Genomic DNA, 18131 nt, shown 5'->3' on the forward strand with positions numbered 1-18131 from the left:
CTGAGTTCACCCAAGGATAGAAGTAGCCTTAATATTTAGCTAGTAGTTTGATTCCGACAAATCAAAGAGTTCAGACAGAAACAGAAGTTGAAGAAAGATAAGATTTCTAGGGCACAGAACCTATAAACACTATTGGACAGAGGTAAAAGGACCAATGGCAAGGGGAATATAGGATAATCTGAAATTCAGGGGAAGGATTCTTGGTGTCAGGAAGGAAAGTTCCTTCTGCATAGAGGGTGCTAGGAGAAGGGCAAAATTCTACAACTGTTTGCCCCAATGCTAAAAATATGAATCTTTGCTTCAGTTCTATCCAATTAAAATAATGTTTGATTTTAGATAGTCCCTGGAGGTAGGACGAATAAGGGAAGGATTCTTCCATTGCCAGTGTCTCTGGGCCTTATCCCCTGTCTGGTCACCACTGGTATCTCTCCCCCTCTACAATTACCCTAAGAACTCCTTGTGGCTCCACTGTTCACACTGTTACCAAGGATAAATAGTGATAGGCTAGAGATTATAAAGAAGAGATGGGAAAAAGCAGCACCTGAACTTGAACTTACAAATGAGAACAGACACCTTGAAAGAAGGGACAGGTAGAAAGTAGTAGCAGATTCTAGTTTCTTTTTCCCAGCTTTTCTATATATCTAGGTTTCCTCCCAAGTCATTTTTACTGAGAAAGCTGTAGAGACCAAATGGGGACTTGAGAAGAATGCAGCCTTCATCTTTTCTTCCCTAAAGGACCCTCTGAGCCACTATCATTAAGGAGCGCCTCCAAGGAGATAGAGGGCACATGGAGGACAGAGGCGACGGATGAGAGAGAATAAACAGATCCGCCCTTCATCTTGGAAACAGCAAGTGCAACTGCTTCCCTGCCTGGTTACTCCTGGTCCTTCAACCCTCATCTTTGTTTCCCTCCTGTGACGAGTCTCTTATTCACCAATCCCTCCATTCCCTCTTGGCCTTCTCTAGGCAGTTCCAAAACAATTACTTACACCAAGGGGGCTTTTCAGAGCGCTGCCGGAGTTGCAGGGTAGGTGAATGAAGAGTTCGAGGTGGAGAAAACGGGCTATCAGAGGTCTGGTTGCTGTGCATAGAGTCAAAGAGGGCTGGACAGGTGAGGGAGAGAGAGGGAAGAAAAAAAAAGGCTATGAGGAAGAATTCAAGAACCACAGGTTGTCAATATAAGTGAAAACCAACTTACACTTCCTCAGACTGAGAAGTAGCATTTCCTAGGGACCCTTCATACAAACCATTTTTAATATTTTAAACTTTATATTATGAATATTGTCAAACATATTTTTTAAAAAGTAGTTGAGGGACTTCTCTGGTGGCGCAGTGGTTAAGAATCCACCTGCTGGGACTTCCCTGGTGGTCCCGTGGTTAAGATGCCGTGCGTCCAATGCAGGGGGTGCGGGTTCAAACCCTAGTCAGGGAACTAAGATCCCACATGCTGTGTGGCCAAAAAAAAAAGAAAGAATCCACCTGCCAATGCAGGGGACACGGGTTCATCCCTGGTCTGGGAAGATCCCACATGCCGTGGAGCAACTAAGCCCATGCGCCACAACTACTGAACCTGCGCTCTAGAGCCCGCGAGCCACAACTACTGAGCCCAAATGGCACAACTACTGAAGCCCATGCTCCTAGAGCCCGTGCTCTGCAACAAGAGAAGCCACTGCAATGAGGAGCCCGCGCACTGCAAGGAAGAGTAGTGCCCGCTTGCAGCAGCTAGAAAAAGCCCGTGCCCAGCAACGAAGACCCAACGCAGCCAAAAATAAATAAATATATTTAAAAAAAATAAAAGTAGTTGAAAGACTAGTACAATCAATACCTATATATTCATCTCCTATATTTAACATGTTAACATCTTGCCGTATTTGTTTCATCTATTTCTTCATGCTGAAGTTCTTTAAAATAAATGACGAATAGTATGAGACATTTCACCTCTAAATGCTTCAGTATTCATTTCTAAAATATAAGGAATTTTCCTACATAGCCATACACCATTAATAACCTTAACAAAATTTAAAAATACCCTAATATCATCTTAGTACCCAATCCATATTCAAATTTCCCCCAATTATTCCCAAAATGTCTTTTATAGTAAGATCCAAACATGAACTGTGCATTCCATTTTATTATGTCTCCAAAGTCTCTTTTAACACATTTTTGACTGGAGATGTATTATGGCCACAGGTGTTAGTTTCTGCAAAAATCCCCCAGTCAATAATGTGTTAACCTAGAATCGAGCTCCCCCCTATTTTTTTTATACTGACTTTTTAAAAAAATAAATTTATTTATTTATTTTTGGCTGCATTGGATCTTCGTTGCTGCTTGCGGGCTTTCTCTAGTTGTGGTGAACGGGGGCTACTCTTCGTTGCGGTGCGTGGGCTTCTCATTGTGGTGGCTTCTCTTGTTGTGGAGCATGGGCTCTAGGTGTGCAGGCTTCAGTTGTTGTGGCACATGGGCTCAGTAGTTGTGGCTTGCGGGCTCTAGAGCACAGGCTCATAAGTTGTGGCACATGGGCTTAGTTGCTCCGTGGTGTGTGGGATCTTCCTGGACTAGGGATCGAACCCGTGTCCCCTACATTGGCAGGCGGATTCTTAACCACTGTGCCACCAGGGAAGTCTCTCATAGTGACTTTTTGAAAAGAACAGGCCAGCTGTCTCACAGAATGTCACATTCCACACTCTGGATTTGTCTGATTGCTTTCTCACTGAAACATTTAACTTGTTTCACTATCCCTTGTATTTCCTATAAACTGACAGATACAAAAGGCTTGATTCAATGATTCAGGTGTTCTTTCTTGGGTTTTTTTTTTTTTTTTTTTTTTGTGGTACGCGGGCCTCTCACTGTTGTAGCCTCTCCCGTTGTGGAGCACAGGCTCCAGACGTGCAGGCTCAGCGGCCATGGCTCACGGGCCCAGCCCCTCCGCGGCATGTGGGATCTTTCCGGAATGGGGCACGAACCCGTGTCCCCTGCATCGGCAGGCGGACTCTCAACCACTGCGCCACCAGGGAAGCCCTCTTGTTTGTTTTTAATTTTTTATTTTTGGCTGCATTGGGTCTTTGTTGCTGCACACGGGCTTTCTCTAGTTGCGGCGAGTGGGGGCTAGTCTTCGTTGCAGTGCACATGCTTCTCATTGCGGTGGCTTCTCTTGTTGTGGAGCACGGGCTCTAGGAGCGTGGGCTTCAGTAGTTGTGGCATGCAGGCTCTGTAGTTGTGACTCACGGGCTCTACAGCTCAGGCTCAGTAGTTGTGGTTCACGGGCTTAGTTGCTCCACGGCATGTGGGATCTTCCCGGACCAGGAATTGAACCCGTGTCTCCTGCATTGGCAGGCAGACTCTTAACCACTGCATCACCAGGGAAGTCCATTTGAGGTGTTTTTCTTTTTCTTTTTTTAGTGTAAAAACAAATGCTTACATTTTTAATAATTTTTTTTAGGTTTTGATAATTTTTAAAAAATTGAAGTATAGTTGATTTATAATGTTAGTTTCAGGTGTATGGCAAAGTGATTCAGTTATGTGTATATATATTCTTTTTCAGATTTGTCTCCACTATATGTTATTACAAGATACTGAATATAGTTACCTGTGCTATACAGTAGGTTCTTGTTGGCTATCTATTTTATATATAGTAGTGTGTATATGTTAATCCCAAATTCCTAATTTATCCCTCTCCCCCCTTTCCCTTTTGGTAACCATAAATTTGTTTTCCATGGCTATGAGTCTATTTCTGTTTTATAAATAAGTTCATTTGTATCATATTTTAGATTCAAAATATAAGTGATATCATATGATATTTATCTTTCTCTGTCTTACTTCACTTACTATGATAATCTCTAGGTCCATCCATGTTGCTGCAAATGGCATTATTTATTCTTTTTTATGGCTGAGTAATATTCCATTGTATATATGTACCACATCTTTTTTATCCATTTATCTGTCGATCAACATTTAGGTTGGTTCCATGTCTTGGCTACTGTAAATAGTGCTGCTATGAACATTGGGGTGCATGTATCTTTTCAAATTACAGTTTTCTCTGCATATATGACCAGGAGTGGGATTGCTAGATCATATGGTAGCTCTAATTTTAGTTTTTTAAGGAACCTCCATACTGTTCTCCATAGTGGCTGCACCAGTTTGCATTCCCACCAACAGTGTAGGAGGGCTCCCTTTTCTCCACACCCTCTCTAGCATTTATCATTTGTAGATTTTTTGATGATGGCCATTCTGACTGGTTCAATGATTCAGTTTAAATAACTTTGGGACTTCCCTGGTGGTGCAGTAGTTAAGAATCCAATGCAGGAGACATAGGTTCGATCCCTGGTCTGGGAAGATCTCACACTGCGGAGCAACTAAGCCTGTGCGCCAGAACTACTGAAGCCTGCACGCTCTAGAGCCCGCATGCCACAACTACTGAGCCCACATGCTGCAACTACTGAAGCCCATGCACCTACTGCCGGTACTCCACAACAATAGAAGCTACTGCAATGAGAAGCCTGAGCACCACAGTGAAGAGTAGCCCCCACTTGTTGCAACTAGAGAAAGCCCATGCGCAGCAATGAAAACCCAACACAGCCCAAAAAAATAATAAATAAATAAGTAAATAAATAAATAACTTTGGCAAGAATATTTCAAGAGGTGATCCTGTGTACTTTATATTGCATCATACTGGATGAACATAATGTCTCATTATCCCACTAAGGCTAAATTTACTAACAAAGTTAAAGTGGGGCCCATGAGATCTCACCATTGTAAAGTTTTCCCCTTCTGATTAGAGGTAATCCTTTGGCACTGTGCAACCTGATCAACATTTCACCTAATTGTGTTAGTATCCACTGATGATCCTTAATTACTTTATTAGGACTGTCAAGTGGTGATTTTCTAATTCTATCAATTCTGTATTTATTAGCTGGCATATTTTCTGTAAAGAAGAGCTTTCTCTCTTTAACTGGGGCCATTTGATTACATTAAACTGCAGTTCTTACTGAAAAGGAAGGATAAATGTTTATTTCCCTTTAATTAGTTTTCAGAAGAAAGAGCTGGTGAAAAGTATTCATCAATAGTGACAGATGATTATTATTTTATTTTATTTTTGTTCTCTTTTTTGTAAGATTCATTATGAGCTTGTAGATGTTTACATGTTCAGTGCACTTTAATCAATTACAATAAATTATTCTTTTTAATGCTAAAATATTCCAATTCTGGTCAGTGGGAGTCTCTTCAGGCTTGATTGCTTCCTTGCTTCTGTTACAACATGCCTCAGGATCACCTTGTGCTTTCCTTGCCCTAGATCATGCATCCTCAATAAAATTGGTTCTTGGTGAAAGTGAAAAAACTTAGATATTCCACTGGTTTGTGGTCCATCAAATGGCTACAATACATAAACAGACATAAAGTTTATCTGTGGTATTAAAATTTCAGGTGGCGGGGAGTGATTGGAGGAAAAAAGTCTAAAAAGGCTCTGTAGGAGGGGGTGTGATTTTAGTAAAAAAAAAAAAAAAGGTTAAAAAACATGGGCCTAGACCAGGAATCCAACCATGGAATCCTGGTTGCTTTTACTGGGGAATGATATGTAGAGACCAAAATCTAGGTGCCAAGGGAGCTCATTGATACTCTTTCTAATGCATGATATTAGAAAAAGCATTAAAAAATAGAATTCATATTGATATTTTCAATTCAAATTTAACATTACAGCACTTTAAAAATCTTCTGAATTTATATTTATATATAATTTATCTGACTTTGAGAATTCTTATTCCTAATAACAGAAACATAATTACTTATTTGCATCACTCTATTATATGTGTGTGTGCATATGACATATGTTTCAAAATAGTATCAATATCACTACTAAGAATTAAACCACTGAATAAGGATTAAAATTATTTTATATTTCTTTTTGTTCCACTGAAGGATTTACAGTCAAAGTACAGTATTCCAAAGTTATTTGAAAAATTATTTTCCCTGTGTGATTATGTTACTATTTTGATATAAAGTTAGGGTAATTTCTTTCCATTTTTTTTTCCAATTTTAGGATTCACTTCTTTTGATTTAGTCTTATATTTTGAAAAACACTTACAGGTTCACAAGTCAAAGGTTTATAAAAAGGCATATTCAGAGGAAGTTCCTTTTTCTTCATGCCCTTCAGCCCCATTCCTATTGCTGTCCAGTGGTAAATATTTTTATTAGTTTCTGGTGTTTACTTTTATCATTTCTTTTTGCAAATATGTATATTTTCCCCTTATTTCCCCTCCTTATAGAATATGTAACATACTATCAACACTATTCTGCACCTTTTTTTATCCACTTAACAATATATCCTGGAGATTACTTCATATCAAAACACATAGACCTTCCTCATTAGTTTTAACAGATCCATAGTACTCATTTGAGTGGACATACCACTGTTTATTCAACCACTCTTGTACTGAAGAACTTTGGGGTTGTTTCCAAAAATAATAAATAAACAACATAAATTACGTCACAATAACTGTATACAAATGTTATTTCAACTTTGTGTACAGTAGCTTCAGAATAGATTCCTAAAATTGTATTATTAGATAAGAGAGTAACTGTATCTGTAATTCTCTGAGATATTACAAAATTTACCTTCATATGGGGTTGTACCATTTTGCACTCCCACCATGTATGGAACTGCCTCTCTCATTATAGACTTGTCAAGAGAATGTGTTATCAAACTTTTGGATTTTTTACAATCTAATAGGTGAGATATGATATCTCAGTGTAGTTTTATTTATTTATTTTTTAATTTTTAAAAATTTTTATTTATTTATTTATTTTTGGCTGTGTTGGGTCTTCATTGCTGCACGCGGGCTTTCTCCAGTTGCGGCAAGCAGGGGCTACTCTTCGTGGTGGTGTGCGGACTTCTCATTGTGGTGGCTTCTCTTGTCGTGGAGCATGGGCTCTAGGTTTGCACGGGCTTCAGTAGTTGTGGCACACGGGCTCAGTAGCTGTGGCTCGTGGGGTCTAGAGCACAGGCTCAGTGGTGGTGCACGGGCTTAGTTGCTCTGTGGCATGTGGGATCTTCCCAGACCAGGGATCGAACCCGTGTCCCCTGCATTGGCAGGCGGATTCTTAACCACTGCACCACCAGGGAAGTCCCTCAGTGTAGTTTTAATTTGCATATTTCTTATGATCAAGGTTGAGCATCATTTCACATGTGTAACAGCCACCTGTATTTCTTTCTTTGTAAACTATCCTTTTTCAAAAATCACACTTTTGGTCTTTTCCTTTCTGATATGTAAAAGTTCTCCGTATTTTAGGATGATTAAGCCTATATGTGATATAAATTGCAGAAAAAATTTTTCCTTGCTTATGATGTTGCTATTGGTTTTACAACATATAAAAAAATGTTTATATGGCTTAGTTTATCAATCTTTTCCTATTGTTTCCCAAATTTGAGTTTGAGTCAGAATTAGGTTCTCCTTACTTTCAGGTGATAAAGGAATTTATCACCATCACCCCTGCTTACTTTTAGTACTTGCATGATTTTTTAAAATTATTATTTTTGAAGGGAAAGCCACATAACATAAAGCTAACCATCTTAAAGTGTATAATACTGTGGCATCTAGCACATCAACAATGTTGTGCCACTGCCACCTTATCTAGTTCCAAAACTAGATAAGTTTTCATCACCCCAAAAGAAAACCCCATATCCATTAAGAAGTCACTCCTGGGCTTCCCTGGTGGCGCAGTTGTTGAGAGTCCGCCTGCCGATGCAGGAGACACGGGTTCATGACAGGAAGATCCCACATGCTGCGGAGCAGCTAGGCCCGTGAGCCATGGCCGCTGAGCCTGCGCGTCTGGAGCCTGTGCTCCACAACGGGAGAGGCCACAGCAGTGAGAGGCCCATGTACCGCAAAAAAAAAAAAAAAAAAAAGAAGTTACTCCTCATTCTACCCTACCTTCAACCCCTGGAAACCACCAATTTGCTTTCTATCTCTATTCTAGTTCTTTCATATAAATGGAATCATACAATATGTGACTTTTTCTGTCTGGTTTCTTTCACTTGCCGTGTTTTTGAGGTTCATCCATATAGCAACATATATCAGTACTTCATTCCTTTTTATAGTTCAGTAACATTCTATTGTATGTATATACCACATTTTGTTTACCCATTCACGTACATTTCAGTTGTTTCCACCTTTTGACTGTTGTGAATAGTGTCACCATAAACTTTTGTGTGTAAATATTTGTTAGAGTACCTGTTTTCATTTCTTTTGAATATATACCTGGGAGTGGAATTGCTGGGTCAGATAGTAACTCTATATTTAGCTTTTTGAGGAATTGTCAAACTGTTTTCCACCAGGGCTGCACCATTTTACATTTCCCCCAGCAATGTACAAAAATTCTAATTTGTTCATACCATTACTAACACTTTTCTGCTCGCTCTTTCTCTTTTTAAATTATAGCCATCCTAGTGGGTGTGAAGTGGTACCTCATTGTGGCTTTGATTTGCATATCCCTGATGGTTACTGAGGGTGAGCATTATTTCATGTGCTTCTTGGCTATTTGTATATCTTCTTTGAAGAAGTGTCTATTTAAGTCCTTTGCTCACTTTTAAGTTGGGTTGTTTGTCTTTTTGCTGTTGAATTGTTATATTATGGACCTTTATCAGATATATGATTTGCAAATATTTTCTCCCTTTCTATAGACTGTCTTTTCCCTTTCTTTCATGTTCTTTGATGCACAAAAAGTTTAAATTTTGGTGAAGTCCAATTTATCTATTTTTTCCCCTTTTGTTACTTGTGCTTTTGGTCTGTCTAAGAATCCATTAGCTAACTCTTAAGGTCATGAAGATTTATCTTATGTCTTGTAAGAGTTGTACAGTTTTAGCTCTTATATTTAGGCCATTTATCCATTTTGAGTTAACTTTAGTACATGGCATGAGGTGGGGGAGGTCCATCTTCATTCTTTTGCATATGGGTATCCAGTTGTTCTAGCACCATTTATTGAAGAGACAATTCTTTCCCCATTAAATGGTCTTAGCAACATTGTTGAATATCAACTGGCCATGGAAGTATGGGTTTATTTTTGGACTCTTGATTCTATTCCATTGGTCTCTAACTTTATCCTTATGGCAATCCCACACTGTTTGGATTACTGTAGCTTTGTAGTAAGTTTTAATATCAGAAGATGTGAGTCCTCCGACTTTTTCTTTTTCAAAATTATTTTGACTATTCAGGTCCCCTTGCAATCCTATATAAACTTGAGGGTCAGCTTTTCCATTTCTACAAAAAAGTGCATTGGAATTCCAATAGGGATTGCATTTAATCCAGAGATCTCTTTGGGGAGTACTGTCATCCTAAAAATGTTATGTATTCGACATGAACATGGAATGTCTTACCATTTATTTAGGTCTTCTTTAATTTATTTCAGCAATGTTTTACAGTTTTCAGTGTACAAGTCTTTAAACTTCTTGGTTAAATTTTGCTCCCAGGTACTTTATTCTTTTGGATGCTATTATAAATGGTATTGTTTTCTTAATTTCCCCTTTGGATTGTTCATTGCTGGTGTATAGAAATACAACTGATTTTTGTGAGTTGATCTTGTACCCTGAAACACTGTTGAATTTGTTCATTAGTTCTGGTAGTTCTTTTGGGGTTTCTTTTCCATTTTCTCTATATAGGATTATGTCCTCTGTGAATAGCGACAGTTTTACTTCTTCCTTTCCGATTTAGGTCCTTTTTTTTTTTTTTTTTTTTTTGCCTAAAACTTCCAGTACAATATTGAATAGCAGTGGTGAAAGTGGGCATCCTTGTCTTGCTCCTGATCTTACAGGGAAAACTTTCAGTCTCTCACCACTGAGTATGATTTGTGCTGTGTTTTTGTTTTGTTTTTTAATATTTATTTATTTATTTGGCTATGCTGGGTCTTAGTTGCAGCACACAGGATCTTCGCTGTCTCGTGTGGGATCTTTGATGTGGCATGTGGGATCTTTGGTTGCAACATTTGGGCTCCTTTAGTTGTGGCATGCAGGCTCCTCTCGTTGCAGTATGCGGGATCCCTGACCAGGGATCGAACACCAGCCCTTTGCATTGTGAGCACGGAGTCTTAACCACTGGACCACCAGGGAAGTCCCTAGGGGTTGTTTATAAATGTCCTTTATAGCATTGAGGAAGTTTCTTTCTGTTCCTAGCTCAGTGAGTGTTGGGTTTTGCCAAATGCTTTTCCACATCAATTCACATGATTGGTTTTTTTCTCTCTTTGTTCTATTAATGTAGTGTATTACATTGACATGTTTTCTTATGTTGAATCACCCTTGCATTCCTGAGATAAATCTCACTTGATCATGGTGTAGTATAATCCTTTTAATGTGTACTGTTGGATTTGGTTTGCTAATATTTTGTTGAGAATTTTTTTTGTGGGGGGGGATTGTTGAAAATTTTTGCCTCTCTACTCATAGGGGAAATTAGCCTGTAGTTTTCTTTTTAAATTTATTTATTTATTTATTTATTTATGGCTATGTTGGGTCTTCATTGCTGCGTGGGCTTTCTCTAGCTGTGGCAAGCAGGGGCTACTCTTCGTTGTGGTGCATGGGTTTCTCATTGCAGTGGCTTCTCTTGTTGTGGAGCATGGGCTCAAGGCATGCAGGCTTCAGTAGTTGTGGCGTGCAGGCTTCAGTAGTTGTGGCTCATGGGCTTCAGTAGTTGTGGCTCACAGGCTTAGCTGCTCTGCAACTTAGATGCACGTGGGAATCTTCCCAGACCAGGGCTCGAACCTATGTCCCCTGCATTGGCAGGCAGATTCTTAACCACTGCACCACCAGGGAAGCCCTGTAGTTTTCTTTTCTTAGGGTGTCTTTGTCTGGCTTTGGTATCAGGGTAATGCTGACTTCACAGAAAGTGTTTCCTCCTCTTATATTTTTTGGAAGAGGGTGAGTAGGACTTGGGCTAATTTTTCTTAAATATTTGGTAGAATTCACCAGTGAAGCCATCTGGTCTTGGACTTTTCTTTGTTGAGAAGTTTTTGCTATTGATTCAGTCTTTTTCCTTGTTATAGGTATGTTCAGATTTTTTATTTCTTCTTGAGTCGGTTTTTAGAGTTTATTTCTAGGAATTGTCCTTTTCATCTATGTTATCTAATTTGTTGGCATACAATTGTTCATGGTACTCTCTTACAATCCTTTTTATTTCTGTAAGGTCAATAGCAATGTTTGAATTGATGGCGATTAGCTTCAATAACATACAAACACTCTGTTGCTATAAAGCTCAGTCCCCACCTTGTTATTGTCATAAATTATCATATATCTTTGTACATTGTGTGCCCATTAAAACAGACATAATGATTGGTTTATTCATTTGCGTGTTGTCACATATGAAACAAAAAGACAAAAAGGGGAGCTACAAACCAAAAATACAATAATGCTGGCTCTTAGATTTACCAGTATAGCTACTTTTACCAGAGTTCTTTATTTTTTTCTTCTTTCTTTCTTTTTTTTTTGAGTTCTTTATTTTTTGATATGGCTTCAAATTTCTGTTTAGTGTCATTTTAGCCAAAAAGCCTCCTTTTAGCATTTCTTGTAGGGCAGATCTACTACTGACAAAATCCTTCAGCTTAAAGATGTTACTGGAAAACTACTAGAGCTAAACAATGAATTTGGTAAACTAGCAGGATACAAAATTAATGCACAGAAATCTCTTGCATTCCTATACACTAATGATGAAAAATCTGAAAGTGAAATTAAGAAAACACTCCCACTTACCATTGCAACAAAAAGAATAAAATACATAGGAATAAACCTACCTAAGGAGACAAAAGATCTGTATGCAGAAAACTATAAGACAATGATGGAAGAAATTAAAGATGATACAAATAGATGGAGAGATATATCATGTTCTTGGATTGGAAGAATCAACATTGTGAAAATGAGTCTCTACCCAAAGCAATCTACAGATTCAATGCAATCGCTATCAAACTACTGCTGGCATTTCTCACAGAACTAGAACAAAAAATTTAACAATTTTTATGGAAACACAAAAGACCCCGAATAGCCAAAGCAATCTTTAGAAAGAATAACAGAGCTGGAAGAATCAGGCTCCCTGACTTCAGACTATAGTACAAAGCTATAGTAATCAAGATAGTACGGTACTGGCACAAAAACATAAATATAGATTAATGGAACAGGATAGAAATCCCAGAGATAAACCCATGCACATATGGTCACCTTATCTTTGATAAAGGAGGCAAGAATATTCAATGGAGAAAAGACAGCCTCTTTAATAAGTGGTGCTGGGAAAACTGGACAGCTACATGTAAAAGAATGAAATTAGAACACTCCCTAACACCACACATAAAAATAAACTCAAAATGGATTAAAGACCTAAATGTAAGGCCAGACACTATCAAACTCTTGCAGGAAAACACAGGCAGAACACTCTATGACATAAATCACAGCAAAATTCTTTTTTGACCCACCTCCTAGAGAAATGGAAATAAAATCAAAAATAAACAATTGGGACCTAATGAAACTTCAAAGCTTTTGCACAGCAAAGGAAACCATAAACAAGATGAAAAGACAACCCTCAGAATGGGAGAAAATATTTGCAAATGAAGCAACTGACAAAGGATTAATCTCCAAAATTTACAAGCAGCTCATGCAGCTCAATATCAAAAAAACAAACAACCCAATCCAAAAATGGGCAGAAGCCCTAAACAGACATTTCTCCAAAGAAGATATACAGACTGCCAACAAACACACGAAAGAATGCTCAACATCAGTAATCATTAGAGAAATGCAAATCAAAACTACAATGAGATATCATCTCACACCAGTCAGAATGGCCATCATCAAAAAATCTACAAAAAATAAATGCTGTGGAGAAAAGGGGACCCTCCTGCACTGTTGATGGGAATGTAAATTGATACAGCCACTATGGAGAACAGTATGGAGGTTCCTTAAAAAACTAAAAATAGAACTACCATATGACCCAGCAATCCCACTACTGGGCATATACCCTACCCTGAGAAAACCATAATTCAAAAAGAGTCATGTACCACAATGTTCACTGCAGCTCTATGTACAATAGCCAGGACATGGAAACAACCTAAGTGTCCATCATCGGATGAATGGATAAAGAAGATGTGGCACATATATACAATGGAATATTACTCAGCCATAAAAAGAAACAAAATTGAGTTATTTGTAGTGAGGTGGATGGACCTAGAGACTGTCATACAGAGTGAAGTAAGTCAGAAAGAGAAAAACAAATACTGTATGCTAACACACATATATGGAATCTAAAAAAAAAAAAAAGTGGTCATGAAGAACCTAGGGGCAAGACGGGAATAAAGACGCAGACCTACTAGAGAATGGACTTGAGGACAGGGGAGGGGGAAGGGTAAGCTGGGACAAAGTGAGAGAGTGGCATGGACATATATACACTACTAAATGTAAAACAGATAGCTAGTGGGAAGCAGCCGCATAGCACAGGGAGATCAGCTTGGTGCTTTATGACCACCTAGAGGGGTGGGATAGGGAGGGTGGGAGGGAGGGAGACACAAGAGGGAAGAGATATGGGAATATATGTATATGTATAACTGATTCACTTTGTTATAAAGCAGAAACTAACACACCACTGTAAAGCAATTATACTCCAATAAAGATGTTTAAAAAAAAATCCCTCATCTTTTGTTTATTTGGGAATGTCTTAATTTTTCCTTCATTTTTGAACAGTTTCGACAGATACAGAATTCTTGGTTGACGTTTTTTTCTTTTAGCACTTTAAATATGTCACCCCACTACTTTCTGGCCTCTATGGTTTCTGATGAGTGCCTTGTTAATCTATTAAATATCCCTTGTATGTGACAAGCTGCTTTTCTCTTGCCACTTTCAACATTTTCTCTTTGTCTTTTGACAATTTGATTACAATGTATCTCAATGTAGATCTCTTTGCATTTACCCTTCTTGAAGTTTGAACTATTTGGACACATAGACTTGTGTCTTTATCAAATTTGAGAAGTTTTCAGCTATTTTTTTTTCAAAAATTTTTTCTGCCTCTTTCTCTCTCTCTTCTCCTTCTGGGATTTCCATTATACATACAGTGGTATGTTTTATGGTGTCCCACAGTATCTTTGGCTCTGTTCACTTTTCTTCATTCTTTTTTATTTCTTCTCCTCAGACTGGATAACTTCAACTGACCTACCTTTTCTTTTGGCTGGAACACTATTTTTATTATAACATGTTTATACATCTGCAGGTAGAAGAAAAAAGTTTTTACCCTCCATTAAACAGAATGGCTTACCCCCACCCCACCCCACCCACATCACTTGATTATGGTTATGGTTCAACAGATGCATTTTTCAAAGGATCATTTACTCATTAAGCCTCAAAGGAATTCTGTAGCCGTTCCTTGTTACTTAATAAATTCAAAATTTGTAAATGTATATTTCTTCTCCCTTTTGTTATGCTTTTACCATTCCGTACTTCAAACTTACCCTTTCCCATACTGTCTTAGTGAGATCCTGCTAAACACCTAGTAAATGGCCACACTTAAAACAGACATGCAGAGGAAAAACATACACAATGTAGAGGTTTAAAAATTAAACAAATTAGGGCTTCCCTGGTGGCACAGTGGTTGAGCGTCCGCCTGCAGATGCTAGGGACACGGGTTCGCGCCCCGATCCGGGAAGATCCCACATGCCGCGGAGCGGCTGGGCCCGTGAGCCACGGCCGCTGAGCCTGCGCATCCGGAGCCTGTGCTCCGCAACGGGAGAGGCCGCAATGGTGAAAGGCCCGCGTACCCCAAAAAAAAAAAAAAAAAAAAAAAATTAAACAAATTAAAAAGCTAAACAATGGAAATACTATGCACCGATTTCAAAGTGTCCTCTGAGGAGGCCTGGATTCACAGACAGCCTAGGAATAGGCTGGAAGTACAGGTGGACCACTGAAACAGGGCAGCACTGTGTTCATCTGTTTTGTATACTGGCCAACTGGAGGAGGTATCTTTTGAAGAAAGGGTTCCTCAGGAAAAGTTTGAAAACCATCTCTGTGCAAACTTCAAAAAGATACGTATGTCAGCCTACGTATAGCTGCCAGCCCTTGTCTGCAGTCCTGTAGTAGGGATAGTTTTTCGTGATGTACGAATAAATTCCATTTAGGGTGAGTTGTTTATCAGGAGCCATCGTAATTGCTTGTACAATTAATTGTGCATAGGAATAAGGTGGCTTTGAATAATCCTTTGGGCTGTCTCCACCTGAAGCTTCCTTCTTATTTTCTGGCTGTGAGTTGTCGGCCATTAAATTGAGGTCAGATGGTACCACATGGCCCGTTTTGTACCCTGAAGACCCTGCTCCCCAGGGGGCTGGATGGACAGGAGTTCACAGCACTGATGGTTCCTGTGGGGGAGGGGAGGGGGCTGATGAGGTGGGCCATGGTGTCTGGAATGTTGATGGTCAGTGGGGAGATGTGAACCTGCACGGGCTTCACCAGGGACTCGGGCGCTTCCTGTTTCTCCCTCTCCTTGCTGGACAGGGCAGTGAAGGTGAGTGATCTTGACGTTTGTGCTTGGGAACCTGAATGTGCACATGCGCGGCAGCTGCAGCGGCGGCACCCCGCGCCTTTGGAACACGCCGTCCACGCACATGCCATTCTTGCCAAGGCAGCACAGGTAGAAGTTGCCACCCGCATCGGGCCCGGGCTGCGCCGACGGCTCCAGGGCCGCCCCAGGATGGCCGCTGCCGCCGCCGCCCGGGGGCGTTAAGATCTCGAGGTGGCGCTGCAAGATGAAGCTCGAGTGGCCCATGCTCACGTCCACCGAGCCCTGCGACAAGTTTCGCCCGATGGTCACCGAGCGCTTCTTCATCAGGTACTCGAACTTGCAGCCCTCGAGGCGCGCCACTGCCCAGCCACCCGGTGGGGACCCGCCCGCCACCAGCGCCGCCGCCCGCGGGAGGCCCGCCCACGCCCGGCAACACCGCGGCCGCTGCCATGGGCCTGCGAGGGCCCGGGCCGCCTTCCAACGCCGCCACTGAGCTGAGGGCCGAGTGAGGCCGAGGGCCGAGCGAGGCCGCCGGCCGGCGAGCTGCAAGTGGCGGCAAGGGGCGGGACACACGCAGCGTGCCAGCGTCAGGCGATGACTGACGGCGGCGCCCGCCTTGACCTATCTTTAAGTTTGCTGATTTTTAATTCTGCCTGCTCAAACCTTCTAAGAAGTCCTCCAGTAAATTTTTCATTTCTGTTATTTGCTTTTCAACCCCAGATTTTGTTTGGTTCCTTTTAATATATATATATTTAAAAAAATAAATTTATTTATTTTTGGCTGCATTGGGTCTTCCTTGCTGTGCCCAGGTTTTCTCTAGTTGCAGTGAGCAGGGGCTACTCTTCGTTGCGGTGTGCAGGCTTTTCTCATCGCGGTGGCTTCTCTTATTGTGGAGCACAGGGCTCTAAGCGTGTGGGCTTCAGTAGTTGCAGCACACGGGCTCAGTAGTTGCAGCACGCGGGCTCAGTAGTTGTAGCATGTGGGCTCAGTAGTTGTGGCATGCAGGCTCAGTAGTTGTGGCTCACAGGCTGTAGAGCACAGGCTTAGTAGTTGTGGTACACGGGCTTAGTTGCTCCGTGGCATGTGGGATCTTCCCGGACCAGGGATCGAATCCATGTCCCCTGCATTGGCAGGTGGATTCTTAACCACTGTGCCACCAGGGAAGTCCCCCAACTCCCTTTTTTTTTTTTTTTTTGAGATGATCATATGGTTTTTTTCTTCTTCCATTTGTTGACATGGAGTATCACATTGATTGATTTGCATATATTGAAGAATCCTTGCACCCCTGGGATAAATCCCACTTGATCATGGTGTATGATCCTTTTAATGTGTTGTTGGATTCTGTTTGCTAGTATTTTGTTGAGGAGTTTTGCATTTATATTCATCAGTGATATTGGTCTGTAATTTTCTTTTTGTGTAGTATCTTTGTCTGGTTTTGGTATCAGGGTAATGGTGGCCTCATAGAATGAGTTTGGGAGTGTTCCTTCCTCTGCAGTTTTTTTGGAAGATTTTGAGAAGGATGGGTGTTAGCTCTTCTCTAATTGTTTGATAGAATTCACCTGTGAAGCCATCTGGTCCTGGACTTTTGTTTGTTGGAAGATTTTTAATCACAGTTTCAATTTCATTACTTGTGATTGGTCTGTTCATATTTTCTATTTCTTCCTGGTTTAGTCTTGGAAGGTTATACCTTTCTAAGAATTTGTCCATTTCTTCCAGGTTGTCCATTTTATTGGCATAGAGTTGCTTATAGTAGTCTCTTAGGATGCTTTGTATTTCTGCAGTGTCTGTTGTAACTTCTCCTTTTTCATTTCTAATTTTATTGATTTGAGTCTTCTCCCTCTTTTCCTTGATGAGTCTGGCTAAAGGTTTATCAGTTTTGTTTATCTTCTCAAAGAACCAGCTTTTAGTTTTATTGATCTTTGCTACTGTTTTCTTTGTTTCTGTTTCATTTATTTCTGCTCTGATCTTTATGATTTCTTTCCTTCTACTAACTTTCCAACTCCATTTCTTAAAGGCTGTCTTTCCCCTAGTATTTTTAAATGCTAACTTCAACTATTTCTGGATTTTCTACTTTGTTTGCTTGGTCTCTGTTTATTCATGTACCAATACTACACTGTTTTTATTATAGAAGTTTTATAAAATGTTTTAAAATCTGGTAGGGCCAGCATGACTTCACTGCTCTTCTTTTCAAGATTTCCTTGGCTATTCTTGCTTGTTTTTTTTTGTTTTTGTTTTTTTAATGACAACTTCAAAATCAATTTGTCTGACTTTAGAAAAACAGTACTATTTTTACTGAGATCACATTAAATTTATAAGTTAACTTTGGAAGGAGTGATCGTTCTATGCTTTTGAGTTAACCTATGCAATTAAACATTTTTTCAAGTCTACTTTTTCAGAGTGCCTATCTTTTTAATTTATTACTCATGTTCTAGGAAGCATGGGAGTGGGGGCAGAGATAGTGGTACAAGATAAGAGTATTCTCCATACCTGCAGATGCCTGTGCTTGGGCATCAGTGTGGCGCTGGCAGACTCTACTCAAGAATTCACTCACTTGACGCAGGGAAAGGGCATTATGCAGTGTTTCCAGGGGGTAAATGGTAGGCACCATGGAGCACCCTTCAAATCCTGTTA

General features: G+C 40.1%; 1 protein-coding gene and 1 pseudogene across 14 annotated transcripts in view; both read right to left on the bottom strand.

The window, feature by feature from the left end:
* The window catches only part of PPIP5K1 (diphosphoinositol pentakisphosphate kinase 1), a 49539-nt gene that overhangs the window by 3648 nt on the left and 27760 nt on the right, over positions 1–18131 (bottom strand). For all 14 annotated transcript variants that reach the window (XM_027084121.1, XM_027084120.1, XM_027084119.1 and 11 more), the window contains 2 exons: positions 17988–18125; positions 990–1103 (listed from right to left, as the gene is read on the bottom strand). In XM_027084121.1, coding sequence (XP_026939922.1) covers positions 990–1103; positions 17988–18125 — 252 coding nt within the window. The remainder of the gene's footprint in view (positions 1–989; positions 1104–17987; positions 18126–18131) is intronic.
* On the bottom strand, positions 14761–16322 carry LOC113608097 (forkhead box protein K2 pseudogene; annotated as a pseudogene).

The sequence above is a fragment of the Aethalodelphis obliquidens genome, unplaced genomic scaffold (assembly GCF_003676395.1).
Source record: "Aethalodelphis obliquidens isolate GAN/ISIS:26980383/991018 unplaced genomic scaffold, ASM367639v1 scaffold51, whole genome shotgun sequence".
Lineage (NCBI taxonomy): Eukaryota > Metazoa > Chordata > Mammalia > Artiodactyla > Delphinidae > Aethalodelphis > Aethalodelphis obliquidens.